This window comes from Ranitomeya imitator, chromosome 9 (genome assembly GCF_032444005.1).
Source record: "Ranitomeya imitator isolate aRanImi1 chromosome 9, aRanImi1.pri, whole genome shotgun sequence".
Classification (NCBI taxonomy): Eukaryota; Metazoa; Chordata; class Amphibia; order Anura; family Dendrobatidae; genus Ranitomeya; species Ranitomeya imitator.
Window position 1 is genome coordinate 12515075 of NC_091290.1, and position 25965 is coordinate 12541039.

At 48.0% G+C, this 25965-nt stretch overlaps 1 protein-coding gene across 2 annotated transcripts in view; it reads right to left on the reverse strand.

Annotated features, from left to right (window-relative positions):
- The window catches only part of LOC138649639 (golgin subfamily B member 1-like), a 71560-nt gene that overhangs the window by 21079 nt on the left and 24516 nt on the right, over positions 1-25965 (reverse strand). The window contains exons 15-20 of one of the 2 annotated variants that reach the window (XM_069740196.1): positions 19257-19366; positions 17014-17101; positions 14978-15114; positions 13636-13745; positions 12036-12204; positions 1098-1202 (exon numbers count right to left, since the gene is read on the reverse strand). In XM_069740196.1, the coding sequence (XP_069596297.1) occupies positions 1098-1202; positions 12036-12204; positions 13636-13745; positions 14978-15114; positions 17014-17101; positions 19257-19366 (719 nt within the window). Of the gene's footprint in view, positions 1-1097; positions 1203-12035; positions 12205-13635; positions 13746-14977; positions 15115-16980; positions 17102-19256; positions 19367-25965 lie in introns of both variants that reach the window. The other variant, XM_069740195.1, reaches the window with a different exon arrangement.

The window sequence follows — 25965 nt, forward strand, 5'->3', positions numbered from 1 at the left end:
GTGCATAATTAAATGGTGCATAATTAAATGTTCTAATTGCAAAACTTTTCACCCTCCTTATAACCTGGACTACTAGATATGTAAAGGGCAATTTTCATGCAGTACATCCTAAATCATATCAGAATTAGGGTGCATTATCTCAGTGTTTTCAGTGTATATTTGGCATATGCTCTGCTAAATCTTTCGGTGCATACGATAAGCCTAGCTGTAGGCCCCAGTAACCTGACAGTGCCCTGTTATTCTCTGTTAAGTAGATACCGAAAAATGTTCCTTTTATTTAGCTTTATGGAAATGGCAAATAGCATTGTCAACTACACTACTGTTCCTGGAGGCAATACGTACACTGTGCTTTTTTTTTGTCCATTGGATTCTCTGGGTGTAATTAATTTAGCCTTTACTAAAACTTTAATGGCAGAAATTGAGTTCTTTCTTTTTGTAAATTTACGTCCTCCGAACTACAACGGCCAGTATGGCTGTGATGGGATGTTGGGAGTGGCAGAAAATATTGACATTATATGTCTATGGCATAATTATGCCGTGAGTCTTCGCAAAAACATTTTTACGTTAGTGAATTGTTATAGCAGTAGTACATGTGCTCCAGATATTTTAGGTCACCTTGGAGGCCAAATTCCAATATTTCAGGCGGAGATAAATCCATGTTACCTTGTAATGGTTTAGTATCTTCAGATATAATTGTATTATGGCTGTCATCGCTGCTAAATAATAAAATATCCTCCTGCATGAATGACGCACATACTGGCAGCTCGTCCTCAGAGGTCATGACGTATACAGATTATTATAGGAAAAGACAGAACGGAGACCAAAAACATCAAAGGAAATGGAATATTTCCAACTATTCACAGCCTTAAAGCCATCAAAACTGATGCTTCCACCATTGAGACTTCAATATATTCATGATATAGGCAGCCCCAACTGGTCCGCATCATCTATCATCTCGTCTGTACGAGCAATGGCAAGGACTGGGTCCAACACAATTTTTCTACAATGTTGACCCATATCATGCTTATGATGTCTTCTCTCAATGAAACATATGCAACGAACCCAAATCAGCAGTTTCTTAACCCCGTACGTCTTACCCTGTCTTTAAATGCAGACACCTTCTCTGTGAGCTCCGCATTGGTCATTTTTAATGCAGAGTTCTCCGATTCAGATGCCTGCTGCCTCCTTGTGACTTCATTAAGCTAGGGATAAAAAAAAAAGAAAGGGAAAAACAATTAAAATCAGTTTATGAAGCCAAAGAACTTTGCCATAAGAAATAATTACGAGCGTTGTCGCAGTAAGACATACACAAGTTTACAAATCTTTTGGGTCAAGTTATGAACCAGCTTTGGGTCTGTGTGTAGCCCCCTTTATGACATATAAAAAAAAGTTTTATTTATTACTCTCCCAGTAATAGAGGCTGGATGTTAGATCGGTGCGCCCTTCCCAGTAATGTAGGCTGGATGTGAGCACTGTGTGTCTATCACCACAATACAGATGGGATGTGAGGTCCGAGTGTAACTTCCTAGTAATACAGGTTGAATGTGAGATCGGTGTGTCTTTCGCAATAATATAGGTTGGATGTGAGATCCATGTGTCTTTCGCAGTAATATACCGTACTTTTCGGACTATAAGACGCACTTTTCACAAAAAAATTTGGGAGGAAAATGGGGGTGCGTTTTATAGTCCGACCGCAGGCTTACCAGGGGTGGCGGCAGTGGTGTAGCAGCGCCCCTTCCTCAGGGAACCGGCAGAGGCAGAAGTGTGACAATGCTGAAGCTTGGTGTCGGAGGTGAGCAGTGCGGAGTGCATCATCGGTTTCCCTGCGGCCATCTTCCTGAAGCCGTAGGCTGCCGAAGGCGGCGCTGGCGCGGATTGAGATCTCTGCTGGGCCTCTCGTGCTCCATTTTTCTGAGGCTGTAGTCTCCAGGAAAATGTCCGCCGGAGGCCGCACTTGTGCAGACTGAGATCTCGGCGGCCATTTTCCTGAAGTCGGAGACCTTGCGTGCGCAGATTGAGATCTCGGCGGCCCTCGGTTTCAGGAAAATGGCCACCTTAGGTCGCACCTGGGCAGATTGAGATCTCAGCGGCCCTCAACTTCAGGAAAATGGCTGCCGAGAAACCATTGATGCACTCAGCTCTGCTCACCTTGGACACCAGGCCGCAGAATCACCACATTTCTGCCGTCAGCATCCAGAGGAAGGGACCCTGCTGCATGCAACATACGGATTTTTGTATACTCACCGTAAAATCCTTTTCTCCGAGCCATTCATTGGGGGACACAGACCATGGGGTGTATGCTGCGGCCACTAGGAGGCTGACACTAAGTGATACAAAGAAAGTTAGCTCTTCCCCTGCAGTATACACCCTCCTGCTGGCTCTCAGCTCACCAGTTCGGTGCAAAAGCAGTAGGAGATCAATAACAACATATGATCGTATAGCATGTCATATTATATATGAGAGTATAGCATGTCAAATTATAAAAACAAGCACAAGCTAATAACAGGGTGGGAGCTGTGTCCCCCAATGAATGGCTCGGAGAAAAGGATTTTACGGCGAGTACACAAAAATCCCCATTTCTCCTTTGCCTCATTGGAGGACACACACCGTGGGACGTCCCAAAGCAGTCCCTGGGTGGGGACAACAATAGATCAGGCCCTGTGTAACCGCTACTTACAAGTGCGCCACCGCGGCCTGCAGAGTCCGCCTGCCCAGACTCACATCTGTGGAAGTGTGGGAATTATAGTGCTTCAAGAATGCATGCGAACTGGACGAATCCGCAAGCTTGCAGCCGTGCTTGCCGACGACTGGTGCCTAGAGCCCTCAGACAGGGAGATAGGCTGACATCTAGCACGGAAGGACTCTTGTATGGTGAAACGAATCCACCAGGCTAACATGGCTGATGAAACGGCTAAACCCTTCCTGTGACCGTCAGGAAGCCTTCTTCTTACCGTCAGGAAGCCCAAATAAAGTGTCCAACCTTTGGAAGGATGCTGTCCTCGATACATACTTACTCGGAGCACTCACTTCGACCAGATTATGGAGAACCCATTCTGTTTTGTGGACTGGAGCCGAAAGAGACAAGAGAAGGACGATGCCCCTGTAACAGTGGGAATACAATACCACCTTGGTAACAAGGGAAGGGGATGGCCTGAGGACAACCTTGCCTTGATGGTAATAAGGAAAAAAACCTGAAAGAACAGAGCGGCAAGCTCTGAAGACTCATCAGGATGAGAAAAAAGTAGACGACCTTCCCTGATAGTAAAGTCTGTCCGGATCAAAAAAGGAGTCTACTGTAAGATCCCCAGAAGGTCCCAAACATCTAATGGTATGTGGTAGGGAAGAACCACATGTGAAGACTGCCTGCGAGGAAGTCTATATTTGCAGTTGTGTTGCAATAAGACGGAAAAATACTAGTACCGCAAGTGAAAAATCCTGACAGTGGTCAGTGCGGGTCTCCCAGGATCACTGGGGCCCTTCCTGCTTCCAAAAAGATCTCGGAAGTAGTGGAAGAGGGGTTATAGAAATTGGTACCATGGAAGAACAGAGCATGCACTGCGATGCTCTTGGATCTCGAGGCCGAACCATGAACTTAAGTACATTGGCGTTCAGTTTGGACCCCATCCGACCTACATCAGTACTCCAGTGAAGGTAGATCTGATGGAAGACTTTCGGGTGAAGTTCCCATGCACTTGAAGAGAAACCCTGACGGCTGAATATGTCTGCCGCCCAGTGTTCTACTCCAGGGATATGTACTGCTGAGATCACCGAATGATAGATCTCGGCCCATCAGAGAATGTGAGTCACCTCAGATATGGCGCTTGACTGTGGGTACCTGCTAGATGATTGACGTATGGCACAGCCGTGGCATTATCCAATTGAAGTCGGATGGGGTGACCCGCCTGAAGGCAGTGGACCTGCTGTACGATTAGCCGTACTGTTCGGATCCCCAGAGCAATGATCGGGAGAAGAAGACTGGCATTGGTATTCACTAATAACCATTGGACCAGGAGAAGGCCCTGGATGAGGAAAGAGCTCAGAGACTACCCTTTGAAAGCCTGATTGACTTGCCGAAAATGAGCGGAGCGAAGGAAACTGCTTCCATTGTCGTCACCATTTTTCCTCAGAACCCTCCTAGCAAATCGAATGAAATGAGGGGATGAGTTATCAAGTGCGCGAGCTCCCTATTGAAGGGCCACGACCTTGACTCGAGAGAAAATTACAATCCTTCTTGTGCAGGATCATCGTCAAGAAGGATCTGCTGGGCTGGAAATGAGGAAAACTTGTCTAAGTTTAGCTGCCAGCCCAGGAGAGAGGGTATCGCAAGTGATATAGACGACTCAGCGTAGTCCTGGAAGAGCGGCTAGAAAGTTGACCAAATAGGGCAGGACGACCATGCTTCTAGGGTGCAAGAGGAACATGACAACCACCATGACCCTTGCAAACACTCTGGGTGCGGTAGCCAGGCCGAAGGGCAAGGTCGTGACTTGAAAATGCTGTTCGCGAATGGAAAGGGCAAGAATCCCGAATGTCGATGAATGCCAGAAACTCCACCTTTTTCTGTTGAAGTAATGGCTGAGAGGAGGAACTCCATCCGAAAAAGGAGGACCTTGTCAAAGGTTGTTAGAAGTTTGAGGTCCAGGATTGGTCGTACTTTTCATTCCCCCTTTTTGGAACCAAGGTCCCTTAGATCTAGACTGTCCTGGACAACCTTTCCACTGCTGGTTGGGTCTGTAGAAAAAATTCGATCCCTTGTTAGTCTCCCGCTCAGAAGATTTGATTGGCCAACTGTACTGTCTTCGGAGAAAGGTTAGTTGTGTGAATCGAAGTAGTTAAGGTCTCCGACCAGGAGACTATTGCTCAAGCAACCCATGTGGCGGCTAAGGAAGGGTAGAGCGCTGAACCCGAAGCCACAAGACGGAATGAACCAGATTAGCTATCCGACAGTTCGTGGTATTTTTAATTGATGATACATCGGGCAGGGATACTGGTAGGTTTACCACAAGAAATTCTACCCGGTTATTCTGCCAAGTGGCAGAATGCGGGGCTGCATTCAGCAGGTCAGGAAAAAAAACGTCTCTTGCCATTGCCGCTCTCTTTAGACAGTGCAGAGTAGAAAATTAGGAACCCTTGATCCACAATCCTCTTAACAGGGGATCCTCTTAACAGGGGAGTGGAGAGGAATCGTCACCCTTCTTGCATCATCCGCTAAATAGTGGTGATGCAAAGGGAAGGTACTCGGATGCCAAAAAGGGGTGCCTCTGTACATCCCCAGAGTTGAGGTCCCCAGGTGGACAGGGCAGGTTGTCTGGCGTCAGGCCTGGATGTAGAAGGGGATACATGGAGGTGACACTCCAAGTGCTCGTCTGTTGATGGTGTGGGGAGATCAGTGCCCTTTAAAGCAGGGGTCCCCAACTCCGGTCCTCAAGGCCCACCAACATGTCATGTTTTCAGGATTTCCTTAGTCTTGCCCAGGTAATAATTGCATCACCTGTGCAATGCAAAGGAAATCCTGAAAACATGACCTGTTGGTGGGCCTTGAGGACTGGAGTTGGGGACCTCTGCTTTAAAGGACCCGGCGCCCTTACAAATCAGACCAGGTATGGCATCCCACGTAGAGGCTTCTGTCTAGTGAATCGCTCGTTAATTTGGTTGAAGATATAAATAGGCGAGTCCATCCTTTTGTGAAGCTCTGGCAATCCAAGGCAATATCCGATCCATATTCAGAGCCTTGTTCTCAGCAAATCATTGGGGAGAGAGATCAGGAAATGAAACTTCCGTTTTCTAGATGCCTGTACGTTTCTAGATGCCTGTACGTTTCTAGGACACTTGCGGCCCCTGCTAGCCAACGGCTCCCATGTAGGAGAGGGACCATGTAGTATATTGGTCCTGGGAGCACTCCGAGCCACAGAGGGTTCACGGAGGGATTCAATCTCGGTCAGAGAAACCATGGATTGCGGTTAGTGACAAAGTGCACTGAGGGGGACTAGGAATCAGCAGAGGAGGGCTCCTGAGCTCATTTAGGGAGGCCGGCTTCAGATTGATCGTGTGACCTTAAGACCAGTGAATACTGGTCATGTGCCTTTAAAACCAGGGCATACTGGTTATGTGCCTTTAAGACTAGGGCATACTGGTCATGTGCCTTTAAGATCAGGGCATACTGGTCATGTGCCTTTAAGACTAGGGCATACTGGTCATGTGCCTTTAAGACTAGGGCATACTGGTCATGTGCCTTTAAGACTAGGGCATACTGGTCATGTGCCTTTAAGATCAGGGCATACTGGTTATGTGCCTTTATGACCAGGGCATACCCCTTTATGACCAGTGAGGGATGTTGTAGTGGCTGAGAAAATTGAGCGTTCCCGTGGCATGCAGGAAGCACCAGAAAAGCAGGCGGAGCCGCCTCAGGCCTCTTTCACACTTCAGTTGTTTGGCGTCAGTCTAAAACCGCCATTTTCCTCCAATAACGGATCCGTTATTTTTTTGGACGGATCCGTTATTTTCCCATAGACTTGCATTAGTGACGGATTGTGACGGATGGTCGTCCGTTCCATCCGCCATGCGACGGATCCGTCGAAATTTGGCGGACGTCATCTAGAGATGGACGGACATTATAACGTTTTTTGTCAACGCTGAAATGGCGGATCGCGACGGATCCGTCGCGTCCGCCATTCCATAGAATGTTCGCCTATGGGCGACGGATCCGTCGTGACCGTCATTTCGGCGGATCCGTCGCCCCAATCCGCTTTTTCAATTGCCCATGCTCAAAAAAGTAGATACTTTTCCCAGACAGCCCCCAAGTAACGGATCCGTCAAAAAAACGGATCCGTTAGAACAGTTTTCTCAACAAATGTGACGGATCCGTCGATCCGTCACTATGTCGGAAGTGACTGACGCCAAACAACTGAAGTGTGAAAGAAGCCTTAGCGTGCCATAGTGCGGGCACGGCTTGCGGGAGAGATCGGTGCCCTTGAAGGGACCCGTCGCCCCTAAGAATCAGCCCAGGCCTGGCATCCCACGTCGCAGGAGAGTATACGGAGAGGTGACAGTCTCCGTGCTTGCCTGTTGACGGTTCGGGGAGATCGCAACCTTGAAAGGATCAGTCGCCCCATTCGTCTGCGGCCTGCACATTGTCCGGGGGCTACATTTTTGCAGCCGGCCGAAGCGTTACCTCAGGGAGGTGGGCCGCAGGGAAACTGAGGCTGCCTGTTAGCATGTAAATATCCCACTGCAGAGGTCAACCGCTGACTGGATCCACTCACCATGGGTGCACGTCCCGGCATGGAGCCGCCGCAATGACTGGGTTTCAGCGCCGAGGAAAGCGCGCGCGCTCTACTGTTCTGCTGCATATCAGGTTTTGCAGCTTGGGCGGTGCAGGGATAAAGGTGTATGCCTCAATCGACCATCCCTTTGTTAGGGAGGTGGAGAGGAACCGTCCGCCTCCTTGTGCCATCCGCTTTTACAGTGGTGGGACAGTGGGGGCTGCTCAGACGTCATAGAGAGGGGCCTCTGTACATCCACGGAGTTCAGTCTCCGGGTGGACAGGGCCAGTTGTCCGGCATTAGGCCTGGCTGGGGAAGAGGGTACGTGGAGGCGACACTCCATGTGCTCGTCTGTTCAGGGTGCGGGGAGATCGGTGCCCTTGAAGGGGCCCGTCGCCCCTAAGAATCAGCCCAGGCTTGGCATCCCACATTGCAGGAGAGGATATGGAGAGGCGACACTCTCTGTGATCGCCTGTTGATGGTTCGGGGAGATCGGAACCTTGAAAGGATCTGTCGCCCCATTCGTCCGTGGAAAAATAAAATCTAAAATCAAAAATGTAAAAGGTAAAAATAAAATAATACAGAGTTTTGGGTCTGAATAGCAGACTCGTCCGTGTGCCTCCTACGGACACTAAGCAAGAACTGGTTAGCTGAGAGCCGGCAGGATGGTGTATACTGCAGGGGAGGAGCCGAGAGCCAGCAGGAGGGTGTATACTGCAGGGGAGGAGCCGAGAGCCAGCAGGAGGGTGTATACTGCAGGGGAGGAGCCGAGAGCCAGCAGGAGGGTGTATACTGCAGGGGAGGAGCCGAGAGCCAGCAGGAGGGTGTATACTGCAGGAGAGGAGCCGAGAGCCGGCAGGAGGGTGTATACTGCAGGGGAAGAGCTGAGAGCCAGCAGGAGGTGTATACTGCAGGGGAGGAGCCGAGAGCCAGCAGGAGGGTGTATACTGCAGGGGAGGAGCTGAGAGCCAGCAGGAGGGTGTATACTGCAGGGGAGGAGCTGAGAGCCGGCAGGAGGGTGTATACTGCAGGGGAGGACCTGAGAGCCGGCAGGAGGGTGTATACTGCAAGGGAGGAGCCGAGAGCCGGCAGGAGGGTGTATACTGCAGGGGAGGAGCTGAGAGCCGTCAGGAGAGTGTATACTGCAGGGGAGGAGCTGAGAGCCAGCAGGAGGGTGTATACTGCAGGGGAGGAGCTGAGAGCCAGCAGGAGGGTGTATACTGCAGGGGAGGAGCTGAGAGCCAGCAGGAGTGTGTATACTGCAGGAGAGGAGCTGAGAGCCAGCAGGAGGGTGTATACTGCAGGGGAGGAGCTGAGAGCCAGCAGGAGGGTGTATACTGCAGGGGAGGAGCTGAGAGCCAGCAGGAGGGTGTATACTGCAGGGGAGGAGCTGAGAGCCAGCAGGAGTGTGTATACTGCAGGAGAGGAGCTGAGAGCCAGCAGGAGGGTGTATACTGCAGGGGAGGAGCTGAGAGCCAGCAGGAGGGTGTATACTGCAGGGGAGGAGCTGAGAGCCAGCAGGAGGGTGTATACTGCAGGGGAGGAGCTGGGAGCCAGCAGGAGGGTGTATACTGCAGGGGAGGAGCTGAGAGCCAGGAGGAGGGTGTATACTGCAGGGGAGGAGCTGAGAGCCAGCAGGAGGTGTATACTGCAGGGGAGGAGCTGAGAGCCAGCAGGAGGGTGTATACTGCAGGGGAGGAGCTGAGAGCCAGCAGGAGGGTGTATACTGCAGGAGAGGAGCTGAGAGCCAGCAGGAGGGTGTATACTGCAGGGGAGGAGCTGAGAGCCAGCAGGAGGGTGTATACTGCAGGGGAGGAGCCGAGAGCCAGCAGGAGGGTGTATACTGCAGGGGAGGAGCCGGGAGCCAGCAGGAGGGTGTATACTGCAGGGGAGGAGCCGAGAGCCAGCAGGAGGGTGTATACTGCAGGGGAGGAGCCGGGAGCCAGCAGGAGGTGTATACTGCAGGGGAGGAGCCGAGAGCCAGCAGGAGGGTGTATACTGCAGGGGAGGAGCTGAGAGCCGGCAGGAGGGTGTATACTGCAGGAGAGGAGCTGAGAGCCAGCAGGAGGGTGTATACTGCAGGGGAGGAGCTGAGAGCCAGCAGGAGGGTGTATACTGCAGGGGAGGAGCCGAGAGCCAGCAGGAGGGTGTATACTGCAGGGGAGGAGCCGGGAGCCAGCAGGAGGGTGTATACTGCAGGGGAGGAGCCGAGAGCCGGCAGGAGGGTGTATACTGCAGGAGAGGAGCTGAGAGCCAGCAGGAGGGTGTATACTGCAGGGGAGGAGCTGAGAGCCAGCAGGAGGGTGTATACTGCAGGGGAGGAGCTGAGAGCCAGAAGGGTGTATACTGCAGGGGAGGAGCTGAGAGCCGGCAGGAGGGTGTATATTGCAGGGGAGGAGCTGAGAGCCAGCAGGAGGGTGTATACTGCAGGGGAGGAGCTGAGAGCCAGCAGGAGGGTGTATACTGCAGGGGAGGAGCTGAGAGCCAGAAGGGTGTATACTGCAGGGGAGGAGCTGAGAGCCGGCAGGAGGGTGTATACTGCAGGGGAGGAGCTAAGAGCCAGCAGGAGGGTGTGTACTGCAGGGGAGGAGCTAAGAGCCAGCAGGAGGGTGTATACTGCAGGGGAGGAGCTAAGAGCCAGCAGGAGGGTGTATACTGCAGGGGAGGAGCTAAGAGCCAGCAGGAGGGTGTGTACTGCAGGGGAGGAGCTAAGAGCCAGCAGGAGGGTGTATACTGCAGGGGAGGAGCCGAGAGCCAGCAGGAGGGTGTATACTGCAGGGGAGGAGCTAAGAGGCAGCAGGAGGGTGTATACTGCAGGGGAGGAGCGGAGAGCCAGCAGGAGGGTGTGTACTGCAGGGGAGGAGCTAAGAGCCAGCAGGAGGGTGTATACTGCAGGGGAGGAGCGAACTTTCTTTGTATCACTTAGTGTCAGCCTCTTATTGGCAGCAGCATACACCACGGTCTGTGTCCCCCAATGAGGCGAAGGAGAAACACTCTGTTCTGCCTCACCGCCGACACGGACCCGCAGCATCGCACCGCTGGGATATCCTGGGATTGCAGCATTGCCCCACTTCTGCTACCGCCGACTTCCTGAGGAAGGGACTATGCCTCCTGTGACCCCGCTCTATCACCGCTGGTCCTCAGGTAAGATACTTTAAATTCTGCCGATAACACCGACCCCATCTTATAAAACATCTTTTTTTGCTATTTTCCACCCCAAAATTTGGGGTGCGTCTTATAGTCCGAAAAATATGGTAGGTTGGATGTTAGGTCTGTGTGCCCTTCCCCAGCAATACAAGCTAAATGTGAGATTTGTTTATCTCTCCCAGTAATATAGTGTAGAAGTGAAATCTTTGTCTCCTTCCCAGTAATACAAGCTGGAGGTGAGGTCTGTCTCTTGATCCCAGTGATACAGGCTGGAGGTGAGGTCTGACTTTTGATCCCAGTAACACAGGCTGGATGTGAGGTCTCTCTCTTGATCCTAGTAATACAGGCTGAATGTGAAGTCTGTCTCTTGATCCAAATAATACAGGCTGGAGGTGAGGTCTGTCTATTGATCCCAGTAATACAGGCTGAATGTGAAGTCTGTCTCTTGATCCAAATAATACAGGCTGGAGGTGAGGTCTGTCTCTTGATCCCAGTAATACAGGCTCTATGTGAAGTCTCTCTCTTGGTCCCAGTAATACAGGCTGGAGGTGAGGTATGTCTCTTGATCCCAGTAATACAGGCTGGAGGTGAGGTCTGTCTATTGATCCCAGTAATACAGGCTGGAGGTGAGGTCTGTCTCTTGATCCCAGTAATACAGGCTGGAGGTGAGGTCTGTCTCTTGATCCCAGTAATACAGGCTCTATGTAAAGTCTCTCTCTTGGTCCCAGTAATACAGGCTCTATGTAAAGTCTCTCTCTTGGTCCCAGTAATACAGGCTGGAGGTGAGGTCTGTCTCTTGATCCCAGTAATACAGGCTGGAGGTGAGGTCTGTCTCTTGATCCCAGTAATACAGGCTGTATGTGAAGTCTCTCTCTTGGTCCCAGTAATACAGGCTGGATGTGAAGTCTGTCTATTGATCCCAGTAATACAGACTGGATGTGAAGTCTGTCTCTTGATCCCAGTAATACATGCTGGATGTGAAGTCTCTCTCTTGGTCCCAGTAATACAGGCTGGATTTGACAACTCTGTGTATTAAAAGTACTGCTGTCTCCAGTAGCTCATGTATCAGTACAGCTTTTATCCTGCACTTATATCCTTTTCATGTGCTTTTCTTCATGCCTACAGCCTGTTTTCTTCGCCTCACCTGAGACTGTAGATGCTTCCTACCCTGTCCACTCTGTGAACAATCTATTTACAATGCCCTCCTTGCTGCCCTTTTAAACACTGGGAGAGGAGTTTGGGGGGAAAACAGAGAGAACAGTCAGAACTGCGAGCAGGAGCTATGATGGATTTGCATCAGTCAGCAGCAAAATGGTAGAAAAAACTTTTAATATTGACGATTTAGAAAGTTTCTTGATTCTACATTTAGGAAGCAAATGAATAATAAAAATTTAGGAGCAAAGTGGAATCAATAAATGTCGGAGCTTTATCTCGACACCACTTTGTGGCTGGATTTCATCCTTGCTTTGTGTCGTCGGTCGGTTCCTTCTTCTGGTTCATCCATGTAATGGTGGAATGCCTGAACTAATCAGTGGTAGAGAGCAGAGTATCCAAATTGACTGCCAATGCCGATTTCCAGGGTATATACTGTGAATAACGCTTGTGATGAACTGAATGATCACTGACCTGATGCTCATACTGATCCAGCCTTTCCAGCAGATCTTTGTTCGCGGCCTCCTTCTCCTGCAGCGTTCTGGAGATCCTGCTCAGCGTATTCAGCTTTTCGGTTACATCCAGGACCGTTTGTTCCTTTTCAACAATCGCATTTTCCAGGAATGCATTCCTGTTTGTCAAGCTGCAAAATATTAATAGGAAGACTCAGCGCACAATACAGAGAGAAAAAAATGTAATCCATCATTACACAGTGGTAAAGAAAATAATCAATGCAAATATTATAATTAGCAAATATGTTATAAGACATCCTTAGAATAAGACATCCTTAGAATAAGACATCCTTAGAATAAGACATCCTTAGAATAAGACATCCTTAGAATAAGACATCCTTAGAATAAGACATCCTTAGAATAAGACATCCTTAGAATATTCTGTACAACAACGCTGTAGATGAGATACACAGTCATGGCCGAAAGTGTTAGCACCCTTGAAATTATTCCAGAAAATGAAGTATTTCTCCCAGGAAATTATTGCAATTACACATTTTGCTACACACGTTAGAAAATTTGCAGCTAAAGTAACATTTTTGCAAGAAAAAGTAAAACTTTAATCTTTTCCTTCCACATTCCCTTAGTTCCTGAGGAGCACCAGAAGGGTTAACAAAACTTCTTGAATGTGGCTTTGAGCACCTTGATGGGTTCAGTTTTCAGAATTAGGTCAATTTTGGGGTATTTTCTGTCATATGGACCCCTCAAAATCACTTGAAATGTGAGATGGTCCCCTTTAAAAATTGATTTTTTTTGTAAATGTTGTTGAAAAAAAAATGAGACATTGCTGTTAAACGTTTAACCCTTAGAACTTCCGAACAAAAAAAAATTATGTTTAAAAAAAAATTGCGCTGATGTAAAGTAGACATGTGGGAAATGTTATTTATTAATTATTTTCTGTGACACGACTCGCTGGTTAAAGGGCATAAAAGTAACATTTATAAAGTTGCAAAATATTCAAAATGTTTGCCAATATTTCGATATTTTCAGAAATAAACGCAAGTAATATCGAACAAATCTTGCCACTATCATGAAGTACAGTATGTCACGAGAAAACAATCTCAGAATTATTAGGAAATGTTGAAGAGTTCCAGAGTTATTATCTTATTAAGTGACGCTGGTCAGAATTGGAAAAATTGGCCTGGTCAGGAGGTGAAACAGGACCTGGCGTGAAAGGGTTAACCATTACGGAGGTGCTTTAATTTTTTTGGTTTGTTTCAGCGTAGAAAACCAATGGCCGAGCTTTTAGGAACCAAGTCAGATCCTTCTCTCAAATCCACAGGGATCCTATATACGGTACGTATTTCTTTTTATCTCCAGTTTTTATCTATCCATCTCAACTGTAACTTTTATTCTAATCACCTCTGAAGACCGGATCTTTGCTAAATACTGTAAATGTTTGGTATTCATCGTGCAATCTGTTTTTTGTTGGTCTTTATTGGGGGACACAGAAACCAGGGTGCTGTCCACCCCCCCCAATGAAGCGACCGAGAAATGCAGATTTTCTATATCAACGGCCACCTTAGAACAATCTACGACCGCCTTTACAACTATGGAGACAATACCTTTTTAGTTGATCATTCAAGGTGGAGATGAGGTCATGGTGTGTTTCAGCCTCTTGGTTCTGCTGCTGACGAATCTGGGCCAACTGGGTCTGGAAACGCTCGTTTTCGCTCTGCAACAAAGGATTTGTGGAAAAAAGACAGTTTAGAAATCACCTTAGGAAATTGTAAGAATCCATGATAAAGTGGTGTCCCATCATCCTGTAAATCTGTCACCTTTGTGAAACCAAACCCAAATAGTGGCTGTGGAATCGAGAAGAAGAATTATGAAGTTTCTGCTATCTGCAGCCGTCAACTATAGTTCTTATTATGGTCTACTAAGACTGATGAAAGATCGGTATCCTCCTCGTAAGAAACTGCGGGCAAAATGGGGCCGGGACAAAGTAGCTGGGAAAGTCTTTCATTTTCCGATCAATGGTGGTCCACCAGAATAGACAAGGCATAGATCTGCTCTAGTGCTGCAGCGGGAGGAAACGGAGCGCTAATCCATATGATTGAACAGGTTCCTACAGGAGTTTCCAGCACAGCCGGCGATCTCTGCTGTAAACGGGAAACGATGAAGGGAAATGCAAGGCAACGGCCTCTATGCTCTCAAGATCATATCGTTGTGGTAGGACATCGCTTCAGGAGATAGTTAACCCCTTTAATAATTAGGCTGCAATTATCCATGAGACACCAGGCACCCCCCACCCGTCAGTTATTAATGGGTCCTACAACGGCCGGATGTACACGGTGTATAGGACCGGGATAGCACTGCTCCACACCGTGTAGTGTCAGTTCTTGGTACTGAAGCTCAGATCATGTTCACTTCAATAGGAGACGAGTTGCAGTATCTGAGAATGGACACCGAACAGTATACGGCTCTGCATGCTGTATACTTGGACTGGCTCCAGGAATCAGCAGATTAATGGGGGGCGCAGGGTCCCTTCTCATCTGATATTGATTACCCATTAATAGCGCAGCCCTCATCAAACACTATAAAAGCAGATCAGCTCCGTTTTACTGTATTATATAGGTTAGCAGCACCTCAAACACAACGGTAAGGGAACAGCCACACAAAAGCAGTGTTAAGACCCCCGGTTCACACCTCACACGTAAGTGACCGTAGCCAGCCCCACACACCTGGGGAAAGGACGGAGCCTCTTCATCTACATCAAAAGTTACCTGTGTTAAAAGGCTTGGTTACAAGACCTGGTACGGAGCAGATGCAACATCACAATTACTCGGGCATGACATTTATTTTTTATTACCCTCCACTTGCGATTTAGGTCATTAATTTGTGGGCCATCGTTAATACGCTGCACGCCCCTTGTGTCCTGCACCCATGTACGCAGCCGACACTAACCTGCAAGGACTCAATGCGGAGCTGCAGCTGCAGCCGGTCCTCCAGCTCCTGACATCGCTCTTCTAGGCTCATAATCTGCTCCTGCAGCTGATTCCTTTCCATCTCCAGATCTTCCACGACGGCTCGTAATCCAAATCCTGAGCGTAGAGTACAAAGCGTATCAGTCGGGCCGCCCACGGACGTACATGTCAATCAAACCTAATTACGATAACGTCTCACATTTTATAGCAGAGGGAATTAGGAAATGAAGGGGTCATGAAAGTTGCCAAAGTTTTAGATGTTGCAGAAAACTTCCTGCAAGAAAAACCTCAATAAGATGCTAGTATGCACCTTGCAGGTGATGGATTATCAGGATAATTAGATGTTGGGTGGCAGATTCTTATAAATACAATATCACTATGGGCTGTTTATTTACGTGAATGGGGTTGAGCTCCGTTGCACATGTTGCCATTTTTAATGGTCACAATGCTGACGAGCGCATTATCTGCAAACAGACCCATTCACGTGCACAATTTCTGCTCATGTGATTTATTTTCCTTTTTTTTGGGTGTGGGGGACACCTGAAAGACAACCATTTTGGCCGCCTAATAGCTCATAGGAGGAAAATGATTTTTCCGAAGGGCAAAGCAATAATGGCTGTCACTCAAGTGTCTCCTAAGAATGACAGAGCAAAAACGACAAACTGTGTTGCAACTAATGGAAGATGTGGACGATGACTTCAGCTGTGTGACGATATTCGGGGGCAGCTGCGGTGTGATGGCGAGATGGTAAAGAGTCAGCGAGTGCAGTCGTGTGCAATCCATCATGCAATATTTGTACTGAGCAAAGCGAGTCTCAGATGGTCACACAGTGAGAATTACAGGACGGCCATTCATCAGTATATGAACCAGCTGAGACCGCCACACTGGGTCACTTTGACTACCACCTCCATGATGTTCATATATGACCTAATGGTGCATGTAGATGAGATAAGCCATTAAACGGGTTTTCCAGGTTTATAATAATGTCTAGGGCAGTGTTCCCCAAGTTTGGTCCTCAAGAGCCACCAACGGGTCATGTTTTCAGGATTTCCTTAGTATTGCCCAGGTGAGAACTCCATCATCTAGATAGGCAATAATTCCATCACCTGGGCCATACTAAGGAAATCCTGAAAACATGACCCATTGGTGGCTCGAGGACCGAACTTGGGGAACACTGGTCTAGGGCATCAATATTATATGGCTGAGGGTCCGACTCTCAGCAAATCTTCTAATCAGCTGTCTAAAGGGGCAATGTAAACTCTGCAAGCAGACGTCATGACGAGGTGCAAGGAGTTGCAGCGTCACTCCATTCACTTCAATGCTGCACCGCCACTATGGATTACATGGCGTGCGGGTAGATATTAAAAGGGTACTCCAGCTCCACTTACTTCTGCATCAGGAGGTGAGGGGAGCCTGTACTCAACCACAGGGCACGAGCATGTGGCCAATATTGTGCACATATCCCATTCATTAACAATATCTGCCACATCACACACTGGAAAATATCAGCAGATGTGGTGTCACCGGCTTCGCCCCCTGCTGATGCACGGTGCCGGAATAACCATTTTAACAGGTTGGAACTCCAACACCCCTTCCAATAGATCACCACCGATCTGACATTGATGCCCATCCGAACAATATTTGGATCCTGGAAAAACCCGTTTAAAGAAAATTTAGGAAATTAAGACATAAAAGCTAGAGACATAATACCAAAACGATGCACAAAACCCAAGAGCCAAACTAGGCAGTTCATCCAGCTTGCACATGCCTTGAAAACAAAAAAAAACTCAAATGATTAAAACAATGACATAAAACTCATGTTTGACGTGTTAGGAACCAACCACGGAGCTCAAAGTAAAAAAATAAATAAATAATGGTGGCACAAAAAAAATGGAAATAAAACAGTGAAGCAGTGCATGCTCCACCCCTTGTCTGGCGGGCGGCACAGACAAGGGGTCAATAAACTGTCTAGTGGGGTCACACCTGAGTTTGGAGAACCGTATTCAGGCCACCAACCTCCCATGTTCTCGCCCTCTACTATTTCGCTGCTTTCCGGTGTCAGGTTTTGCTCTTCGAAGCTCTTGTCGTTGAAGCTAAATTCATCCTGATGGAAACAGAAAACTGTAGATCAGGCGATTGTCATGTAATGGACGACAGGCATACTGTGGGGTGACTGGCTGGCGGCTCTACCCACCCATGCACCTCCCACCTCGCTATTTTAGCAGCATATATCTTAAAGCCTCCATTCACATTAAAATAATCTGACCTTGTCACAAGGATAACAGGAAGGCTGACCCAAGTGTATGGGGGCTTCCTGACTCTTACCTCGACAGAATAGATCAGAGGAGGGAAGGACTGGGCACGCTCAGCTGCAATGCCTAACCCTTTGTTTCCCTGCTTACTGTACCTCTCTGCACTGACACGCTTGGCTGAACCGAGCATGCATGAGTATGGGGGATTCGAGAGAGATAGCCAATCACCGGCAAAGGAGTAAGGGCAACATTACTTCAATGCAGTTTAGACACCAGTCAGCCGTGACAAGAGCCTTACCCTGGGCACTGCTCACTATGAGGGGGTATTGCAGTCGCAGGAGTAGCTGTGATTGCAATGGTGAAGTAGTGACTGATGTCACAGGTAGAGGTCACAGTGTGTTCCGCCCAGGTTGTGCACGGTGGCGTATGAAGGCCATAGGAGTGCATGGCAGTCACGGGCGTAGCGGTGGCTGCAATGCACACTAGAAATAATAAAAGTGTTGGTCTTGGACATGCTAGTGTCCAAGGCAGATGTATAGGAAACCTGCTCTGGGATGTTGTGTTGTGAAACAGATGGCAGGATGGTAGTCGCGCAGTCCGTTTCATTCCAGGCCCGGGTTTGGGTTTTCCATGTGGCTGAAGGCCAAAGGTTTTTTTGTTAAAAGTCCTGCAGTAAAGGGTTTGGGTGTGTCAGATGTAATGTAAGTGTGAGTCTGGTGTACGGCGAGAGTACAGAGCACAGGCCCTGCAGAGCGCTGGCTGTGTGTGAAGCAACACAAGCAAGCGGAGCCAAACAGCTAACGCAGCTGAAAGGTCTGGCACCAACAACGGACACAGCAGTGCAGACGCCCACGGCAACCGGTCAAAGTTAGTGCCTGCAAACAGGAGGATATGGTTCTCAGCTGCGATCCAGAGGATATCATGGACTGTGTTATGCTGTGAGTAAGAGACATTAAAACGGTGGTGTAGTTGCCCATGGTAACTGGTCAGAGGTAGACTGGTGTGTTTAGTGACTACGATCTAAAGGATACCGTGTAGTTTGTAGTGCTGTGAAATGGACACTAATATCATATGCACTTGCGTGTGAATTGGTCATTTAATGCCGTGAAGTAACACATTAAAGGAGTTTTGTGTTTGAACCTTGTGGGTCACTGCCTCTTCACTGCATTCGTGTGCTACCGCAGCACTAAAGGGGCTGGATGGCTCAAACATCTCCCTGTAAACAGTCCACGTACTAAAAAGGACCAATCACTAGGAAAAGACCACTTTTTAATTGGTAAAAATTAGCACAACCCCATAAAATGTTTATTTTTTATATAATTAATAAAAGAGGTTAAAAAAAATAGAAAAAAGGAGTTTGCGCTTTATGTAGATATGCAACTCGAACCACAGAGAATCCTCGGTGAAGGCCTCCATCATGCCCTGCAGCGCCATATTCCATATCACCCCGTAAGCATCTCTAGTAAGATCACACGAGGTTCGCAACACAGTGATCAGACTGGCCAGCGGCTCCTGAACCAAGCGTGACAGCTGCATAGAAACACAAGCTTGGGTGGGTAGAGCCACCAGCCAGTCTGTTTGGGTGGGTAGAGCCACCAGCCAGTCCGCTTGGGTGGGTAGAGCCACCAGCCAGTCTGTTTGGGTGGGTAGAGCCACCAGCCAGTCCGCTTGGGTGGGTAGAGCCACCAGCCAGTCCGCTTGGGTGGGTAAAGCCCCCAGCCAGTGTGTTTGGGTGGGTAGAGCCACCAGCCAGTCTGTTTGGGTGGGTACAGTCGACAGCCAGTTCGAGCATTGCGTTGCGATCCTCATCCGAGCTATACGGCCGTGTGACTATTTCCAAACTGTAATAATGGCGTAATAATTCATAATTCATGCAACCAGTAGATAATCTCATGGGTTCCTTGCAGGTATGAACTCATGCTCCATTGGCCATAAAATAAGTACTCCCCCCCTTTCCTTGAATGCCATGTAGGGTTGAGCACGCTCGTGGAGGGATCAGGCACTCACCTGCATTTTGGAGGATCCTCTGCTGCCTTTCCTCCGCGCCGTCCTCACTTTCCCCAGTCCTGGAGCTGCGCTCAGCTCTTCCTCCAGGTCCACCTGCCCTGAGTCCATGGCTGGATCGGAGCAGCCAGGAAAGAACCAGTCATCCTCAATCAGTTTTGTGCCACAGGACAGCAGTTTACATCAAAAGCTACACATTCACCTTGTAAGTCCCCAAAATCCCACCTACATCTACTGGAAGAAAACAAACCAAAACTCGTAGAGAGTCGATGTCGCCATAGAGTTCCCAAAACTGAAAACTTTAGGGTTTGTGTTATGAAGTGTTACAACGTGCAAGTAAAAAGGCCTCCGGCAATTTAAAGGGACGTACAAGGGAAGAGATCAATGCAGATGATTATGCAGCCGAGTGAGTACATAAAAGCACCGGAGTTTAGTGCGGAAAACAAGTCACAGAAACATGATGCATCAAACCGTGGAATCACTCACTGACAATTTGATTCTTTTGAGACAAATATGTAATTGGATCACGTAACGTCACATATCAGGGGTAAGAGATCAATAATTGTGCACTTGTCACCAGGACATTCCCATCGGTTTTGTCATCTGACACAATGTTCAGGTGATTCAGTGAGAAAATGTTATCATGCAAAGAGGACAGAAAGAAAAGCTATATATGAAGCAGAAATGACCAACAGAGTTCAGAGAAGGCAACGGCTATAGACAACTGGTCACTGTGTACACACATTACTGATCCTGAGTTACATCCTGTATTATACCCCAGAGCTGCACTCACTATTCTGCTGGTGCAGTCACTGTGTACATACATTACTGATCCTGAGTTACATCCTGTATTATACCCCAGAGCTGCACTCACTATTCTGCTGGTGCAGTCACTGTGTATATACATTACTGATCCTGAGTTACATCCTGTATTATACCCCAGAGCTGCACTCACTATTCTGCTGGTGCAGTCACTGTGTACACACATTACATTACTGATCCTGAGTTACATCCTGTATTATACTCCAGAGCTGCACTCACTATTCTGCTGGTGCAGTCACTGTGTACATACATTACATTACTGATCCTGAGTTACGTCCTGTATTATACTCCAGAGCTGCACTCAATATTCTGCTGGTGCAGTCACTGTGTACATACAGACATGGCCAAAAGTATTAACACCCCTGCAATTCTGTCAGATAATACTCAGTTTCTTCCTGAAAATGATTGCAATCACAAATTCTTTGGTATTATCTTCATTTAATTTGTTTTAAATTAAAAAACACAAATGAGAATGAAGCAAAAAGCTAAACATTGATCATTTCACACAAAACTCCAAAAATGGTCCAGACAAAAGTGTTGGCACCCTCAGCCTAATACTTGGTTGCACAACCTTTAGCCAAAATAACTGCGACCAACCGCTTCCGGTAACCATCAATGAGTTTCTTACAATGCTCTGCTGGAATTTTAGACCATTCTTCTTTGGCAAACTGCTCCAGGTCCCTGATATTTGAAGGGTGCCTTCTCCAAACTGCCATTTTTAGATCTCTCCACAGGTGTTCTATGGCAGGGGTCCCCAACTCCAGTCCTCAAGGCCCACCAACATGTCATGTTTTCAGGATTTCCTTAGTTTTGCCCAGGTAATAATTGCATCACCTGTGCAATGCAAAGGAAATCCTGAAAACATGACCTGTTGGTGGGCCTTGAGGACTGGAGTTGGGGACCCCTGTTCTATGGGATTCAGGTCTGGACTCATTGCTGGCCACCTTAGAAGTCTCCAGTGCTTTCTCTCAAACCATTTTCTAGTGCTTTTTGAAGTGTGTTTTGGGTCATTGTCCTGCTGGAAGACCCATGACCTCTGAGGGAGACCCTGCTTTCTCACACTGGGCCCTACATTATGCTGCAAAATTTGTTGGTAGTCTTCACACTTCATAATGCCATGCACACGGTCAAGCAGTCCAGTGCCAGAGGCAGCAAAGCAACCCCAAAACATCAGGGAACCTCCGCCATGTTTGACTGTAGGGACCGTCTTCTTTTCTTTGAATGCCTCTTTTTTCTCCTGTAAACTCTATGTTGATGTCTTTGCCCAAAAAGCTCTACTTTTCTCTCATCTGACCAGAGAACATTCTTCCAAAACGTTTTAGGCTTTTTCAGGTAAGTTTTGGCAAACTACAACCAGGCTTTTTTATGTCTTGGGGTAAGAAGTGGGGTCTTCCTGGGTCTCCTACCATACAGTCCCTTTTCATTCAGACGCCGACGGATAGTACGGGTCGACACTGTTGTACTCTCGGACTGCAGGGCAGCTTGAACTTGTTTGGATGTTAGTCGAGGTTCTTTGTCCAACATCCGCACAATCTTGCGTTGAAATCTCTTGTCAATTTTTCTTTTCCATCCACATCTAGGGAGGTTAGCCACAGTGCCATGGGCTTTACACTTCTTGATGACACTGCGCACGGTAGACACAGGAACATTCAGGCCTTTGGAGATGGACTTGTAGCCTTGAGATTGCTCATGCTTCCTCACAATTTGGTTTCTCAAGTCCTCAGACAGTTCTTTGGTCTTCTTTCTTTTCTCCATGCTCAATGTGGTACACAAGGACACAGGACAGAGGTTGAGTCAACTTTAATCCATGTCAACTGGCTGCAAGTGTGATTTAGTTATTGCCAACACCTGTTAGGTGCCACAGGTAAGTTACAGGTGCTGTTAATTACACTAATTAGGGAAGCATCACAGGATTTTTCGAACGGTGCCAACACTTTTGTCTACCCCCTTTTTAATGTTTGGTGTGGAATTATATCCAATTTGGTTTTAGGACAATTCTTTTTGTGTTTTTTTAATTTAAGACAAATTAAATGAAGATAATAATACCAAAGAATTTGTGATTGCAATAATTTTCAGGAAGAAACTGACTATTATCTGACAGAATTGCAGGGGTGTTAATACTTTTGGCCATGACTGTACATTACATTACTGATCCTGAGTTACAGCCTGTATTATACCCCAGAGCTGCACTCACTATTCTGCTGGTGCAGTCACTGTGTACATACATTACATTACTGATCCTGAGTTACATCCTGTATTATACCCCAGAGCTGCACTCACTATTCTGCTGGTGCAGTCACTGTGTACATACATTACATTACTGATCCTGTGTTACATCCTGTATTATACTCCAGAGCTGCACTCACTATTCTGCTGATGCTGTCACTGTGTACATACATTACTGATCCTGAGTTACGTCCTGTATTATACCCCAGAGCTGCACTCACTATTCTGCTGGTGCAGTCACTGTGTACATACATTACATTACTGATCCTGAGTTACGTCCTGTATTATACCCCAGAGCTGCACTCACTATTCTGCTGGTGCAGTCACTGTGTACATACATTACATTACTGATCCTGAGTTACGTCCTGTATTATACCCCAGAGCTGCACTCACTATTCTGCTGCTGCAGTCACTGTGTACATACATTACATTACTGATCCTGAGTTATATCCTGTATTATACTCCAGAGCTGAACTCACTATTCTGCTGATGGAGTCTTTGGAGACCCCTTAAATCCACATAACTTGGTTGTGATCGGTTTCTATCATAAATCTGAACTGAGAAGTTTCACTTTTGCTTAAAAGAAAAGAAGGTAGAATCAGTCCGCAGATCAAATCCGCACTCGGTTCTGAAGCCCCAGCCGCTGTCACAGATAATTACATGGGGGCTGCAGCGCCCACTAGTGGCTGAGAGCTTCTGGTACTTTTAATTAAGTTAGTTTGCAGCAATACAGGATTGTGCGGGTCATCCGTCTACAGAAAACCATCTTTTTGGGTTTAAATGATGTATTAATTATAAAGGAACGGGTGACGTCACTGAGGTGCATGTTATAGGGAGTCTGACACAACAAATAACCTTTAAATCGGGGGACAAAATGGAGCTAAAATTCTGCACTAATCAATTTCCCACCATATTGGAAAGTTATATTGCCATCTGGGATGTTCCTGGCCATTATGATGGGAGAATTGAACCCCCCTAATAGAGAGGTGGGCACCCAGTCACGTGAATAGGGGGTCCCAACAACTGCAGAACATCGCAACTAATGGCATGAGCAGCGAAACATTGAGATTTCAGGTCGGAAGCCACAAGTCATCATGTCGCATTAATCATGGCTTTGCTGCAGCATGTCAACGCAACAGCCATATGGGCAAACATAGCGGCACCATAAGGTGGGCTGCAGCCCCCTGGGCTAAGGGACGCTCCCACCCTGGCCCACCACACCCAGATACTCCAAATTTAAAGGTTTTATCTGCGAGCAGACTCCCTCTAAAATACAGTGACATCATCGGTTCCTTGTGACATCATAGGGGACAATCGCCAATATTTACTCCCCCAAGAGATCCGCAGACCACCCCAGCAGACTGAGCCCAAGCACAGAAAAGGAGGATGGAGTTGGTTAAATCAGAATTGGAGCAAAAAAAAATAAAAAAAATCATAAAACGGGTTACGATGTTAATAAAAAAAAAAAAAGTAAAGAAATGGAAACCATAGTGTAAACTAAACGCCGGCAGCGCCGTACTGCTGACTGTTTCCACCGCCAGATAAGTCTCCGGGAGGAACGAGGCAGCAGTACGGCGCCGGCCGCCACAGAGGAACCTGCATGCACAAAACTGATGGGAAACCATGTTCTTGGTGGCTGATCGAATCGCAGAATGAGGTGGAGGAGTGAAGGAAGGGGGCGCTGAGCGCGTCAGCTCGTCCAATGGAGGAAAAGAGAAAAAGAAAACGGGGTCATGCCAGGTGCACATCAAACTGAATTGTTGCCCCCACAAAATCCTGTGCAGATTTCATTGTTCCGTGCAATGAGACTGATCATCACCAAGGAAAGAGTAACACTCCCCATAGTGAATGTTACTGTGACACCGTCCCCCCATTAGACCCCGTGAAGTCCCGACCACCAAGGATTCATTTGTGCGTCGAAATGATTCCAGACGATAAAAGCCAACGCCACTCAGCGACAAATCACATGTAAAGCAGTGTGAACAGATGCAAAAAATGGTGATCTCCTCCCCCACACAGGGACAGAGGGCTCCATCACTGGACGTGGTGGTAATAATCGGGGGATTGGAAGCAGAGGTGGGGGGCTCGCTCTACCAGGGCGTCTTACCTTTAAACCAACCACCAACCTCCAAGAATTTGGTTGCTCCAATGCAGATTCTGAGCAAGACCCTTAGGCTAAATTCAGACAATGCAGTTTGCGGACGTGCCTTGCTCCATGCCCACCGTCCCTTGCTCAAGGAGGGTCCGGCCATTTACAAGCATTAGTCTGGTCCATAAACCGCGTGCTGTGATACGATATGTGTGGAAAATAGCTGAGACTGGTCTGTATGCAGCTGCACGCATAGACTGAAAAACAGGATTTTTGGTTGCTTACCGTAAAATCTGTTTCTTGAAGCCTCCATTGGGGGACACAGGAACCATGGGTGTATGCTGCTGCCACTAGGAGGCTGACACTATGCAAATAAAAAAAGTTAGCTCCTCCTCTGCAGTGTACACCCCACCGACTGGCATTAAACTCTTCAGTTAGTGAGAAAGCAGTAGGAGAAAGAACAAGGTTGAAAAACCATAACCACAAACTTGAGAACTGTAAACGTGAGAACAGTCAGAGAACATATAACAAAAACATTGGGAGGGTGCTGTGTCCCCCAATGGAGGCTTCAAGAAACAGATTTTACGGTAAGCAACCAAAAATCCTGTTTTCTTTATCGCCTCTCATTGGGGGACACAGGAACCATGGGACGTCCCAAAGCAGTCCCAAGGGCGGGAAAAACAGACTTCCATCAGGTCAGAGGACTCACCACTGCCGCCTGCAGGATCCTTCTGCCTAGGCTGGCGTCCGCCGATGCGTAGGTATGGACCTTGTAAAATTTGGCGAACGTGTGGATGGAAGACCAAGTTGCCGCTTTGCACAGCTGTAGGGCGGAAGCCCTGTGGTGCACCGCCCAGGAGGCGCCGACTGCCCGGGTAGAGTGAGCCTTAATCCCAGGAGGGGGCACTCTGTTCTTGACCTGGTAAGCCTCCAAGATTGCCATTCTGATCCATCGAGCAATAGTCGCTTTAGAAGCCGGCTGGCCTCTGCGCGTGCCATCAGGAATGACGAAAAAGGAATCCGTCTTCCGGAAAGTGGACGTTCTGTCCAGATAGATCCTCACAGCCCTGACAAGATCCAGCTTGTTCAATGATCGCTCCAGAGGATGAGTCGGAGCTGGACAAAAGGAAGGTAGAACGATGTCCTCGTTGAGGTGGAAGGTGGAAACCACCTTAGGAAGAAAAGAAGGTGGGGGCCGGAAGACCACCTTGTCCTGGTGAATGACCAAAAACGGAGGACGGCAAGACAGGGCCGCCAGCTCGGAAACGCGGCGAATGGACGTGATGGCCACAAGAAAGGCTACCTTCCATGATAAAGCTGATAGAGGAATCTCCCTAAGAGGTTCAAAGGGAGAAACCTTCAGAACGTCCAGTACCAGGTTTAGGTCCCATGCCTCCACAGGGGCCGTGTACGGCGGGACGACGTGGGCTACCCCCTGAAAGAAGGTCTTAACCTGTGGCCGAGAGGCCAAGGTCTTCTGAAAGAGGATGGAAAGCGCAGCGACCTGACCCTTCAGAGAACTAAGAGCCAGGCCCGAATCCAGTCCTGCCTGAAGGAAGGCCAAAAGAGAAGGCA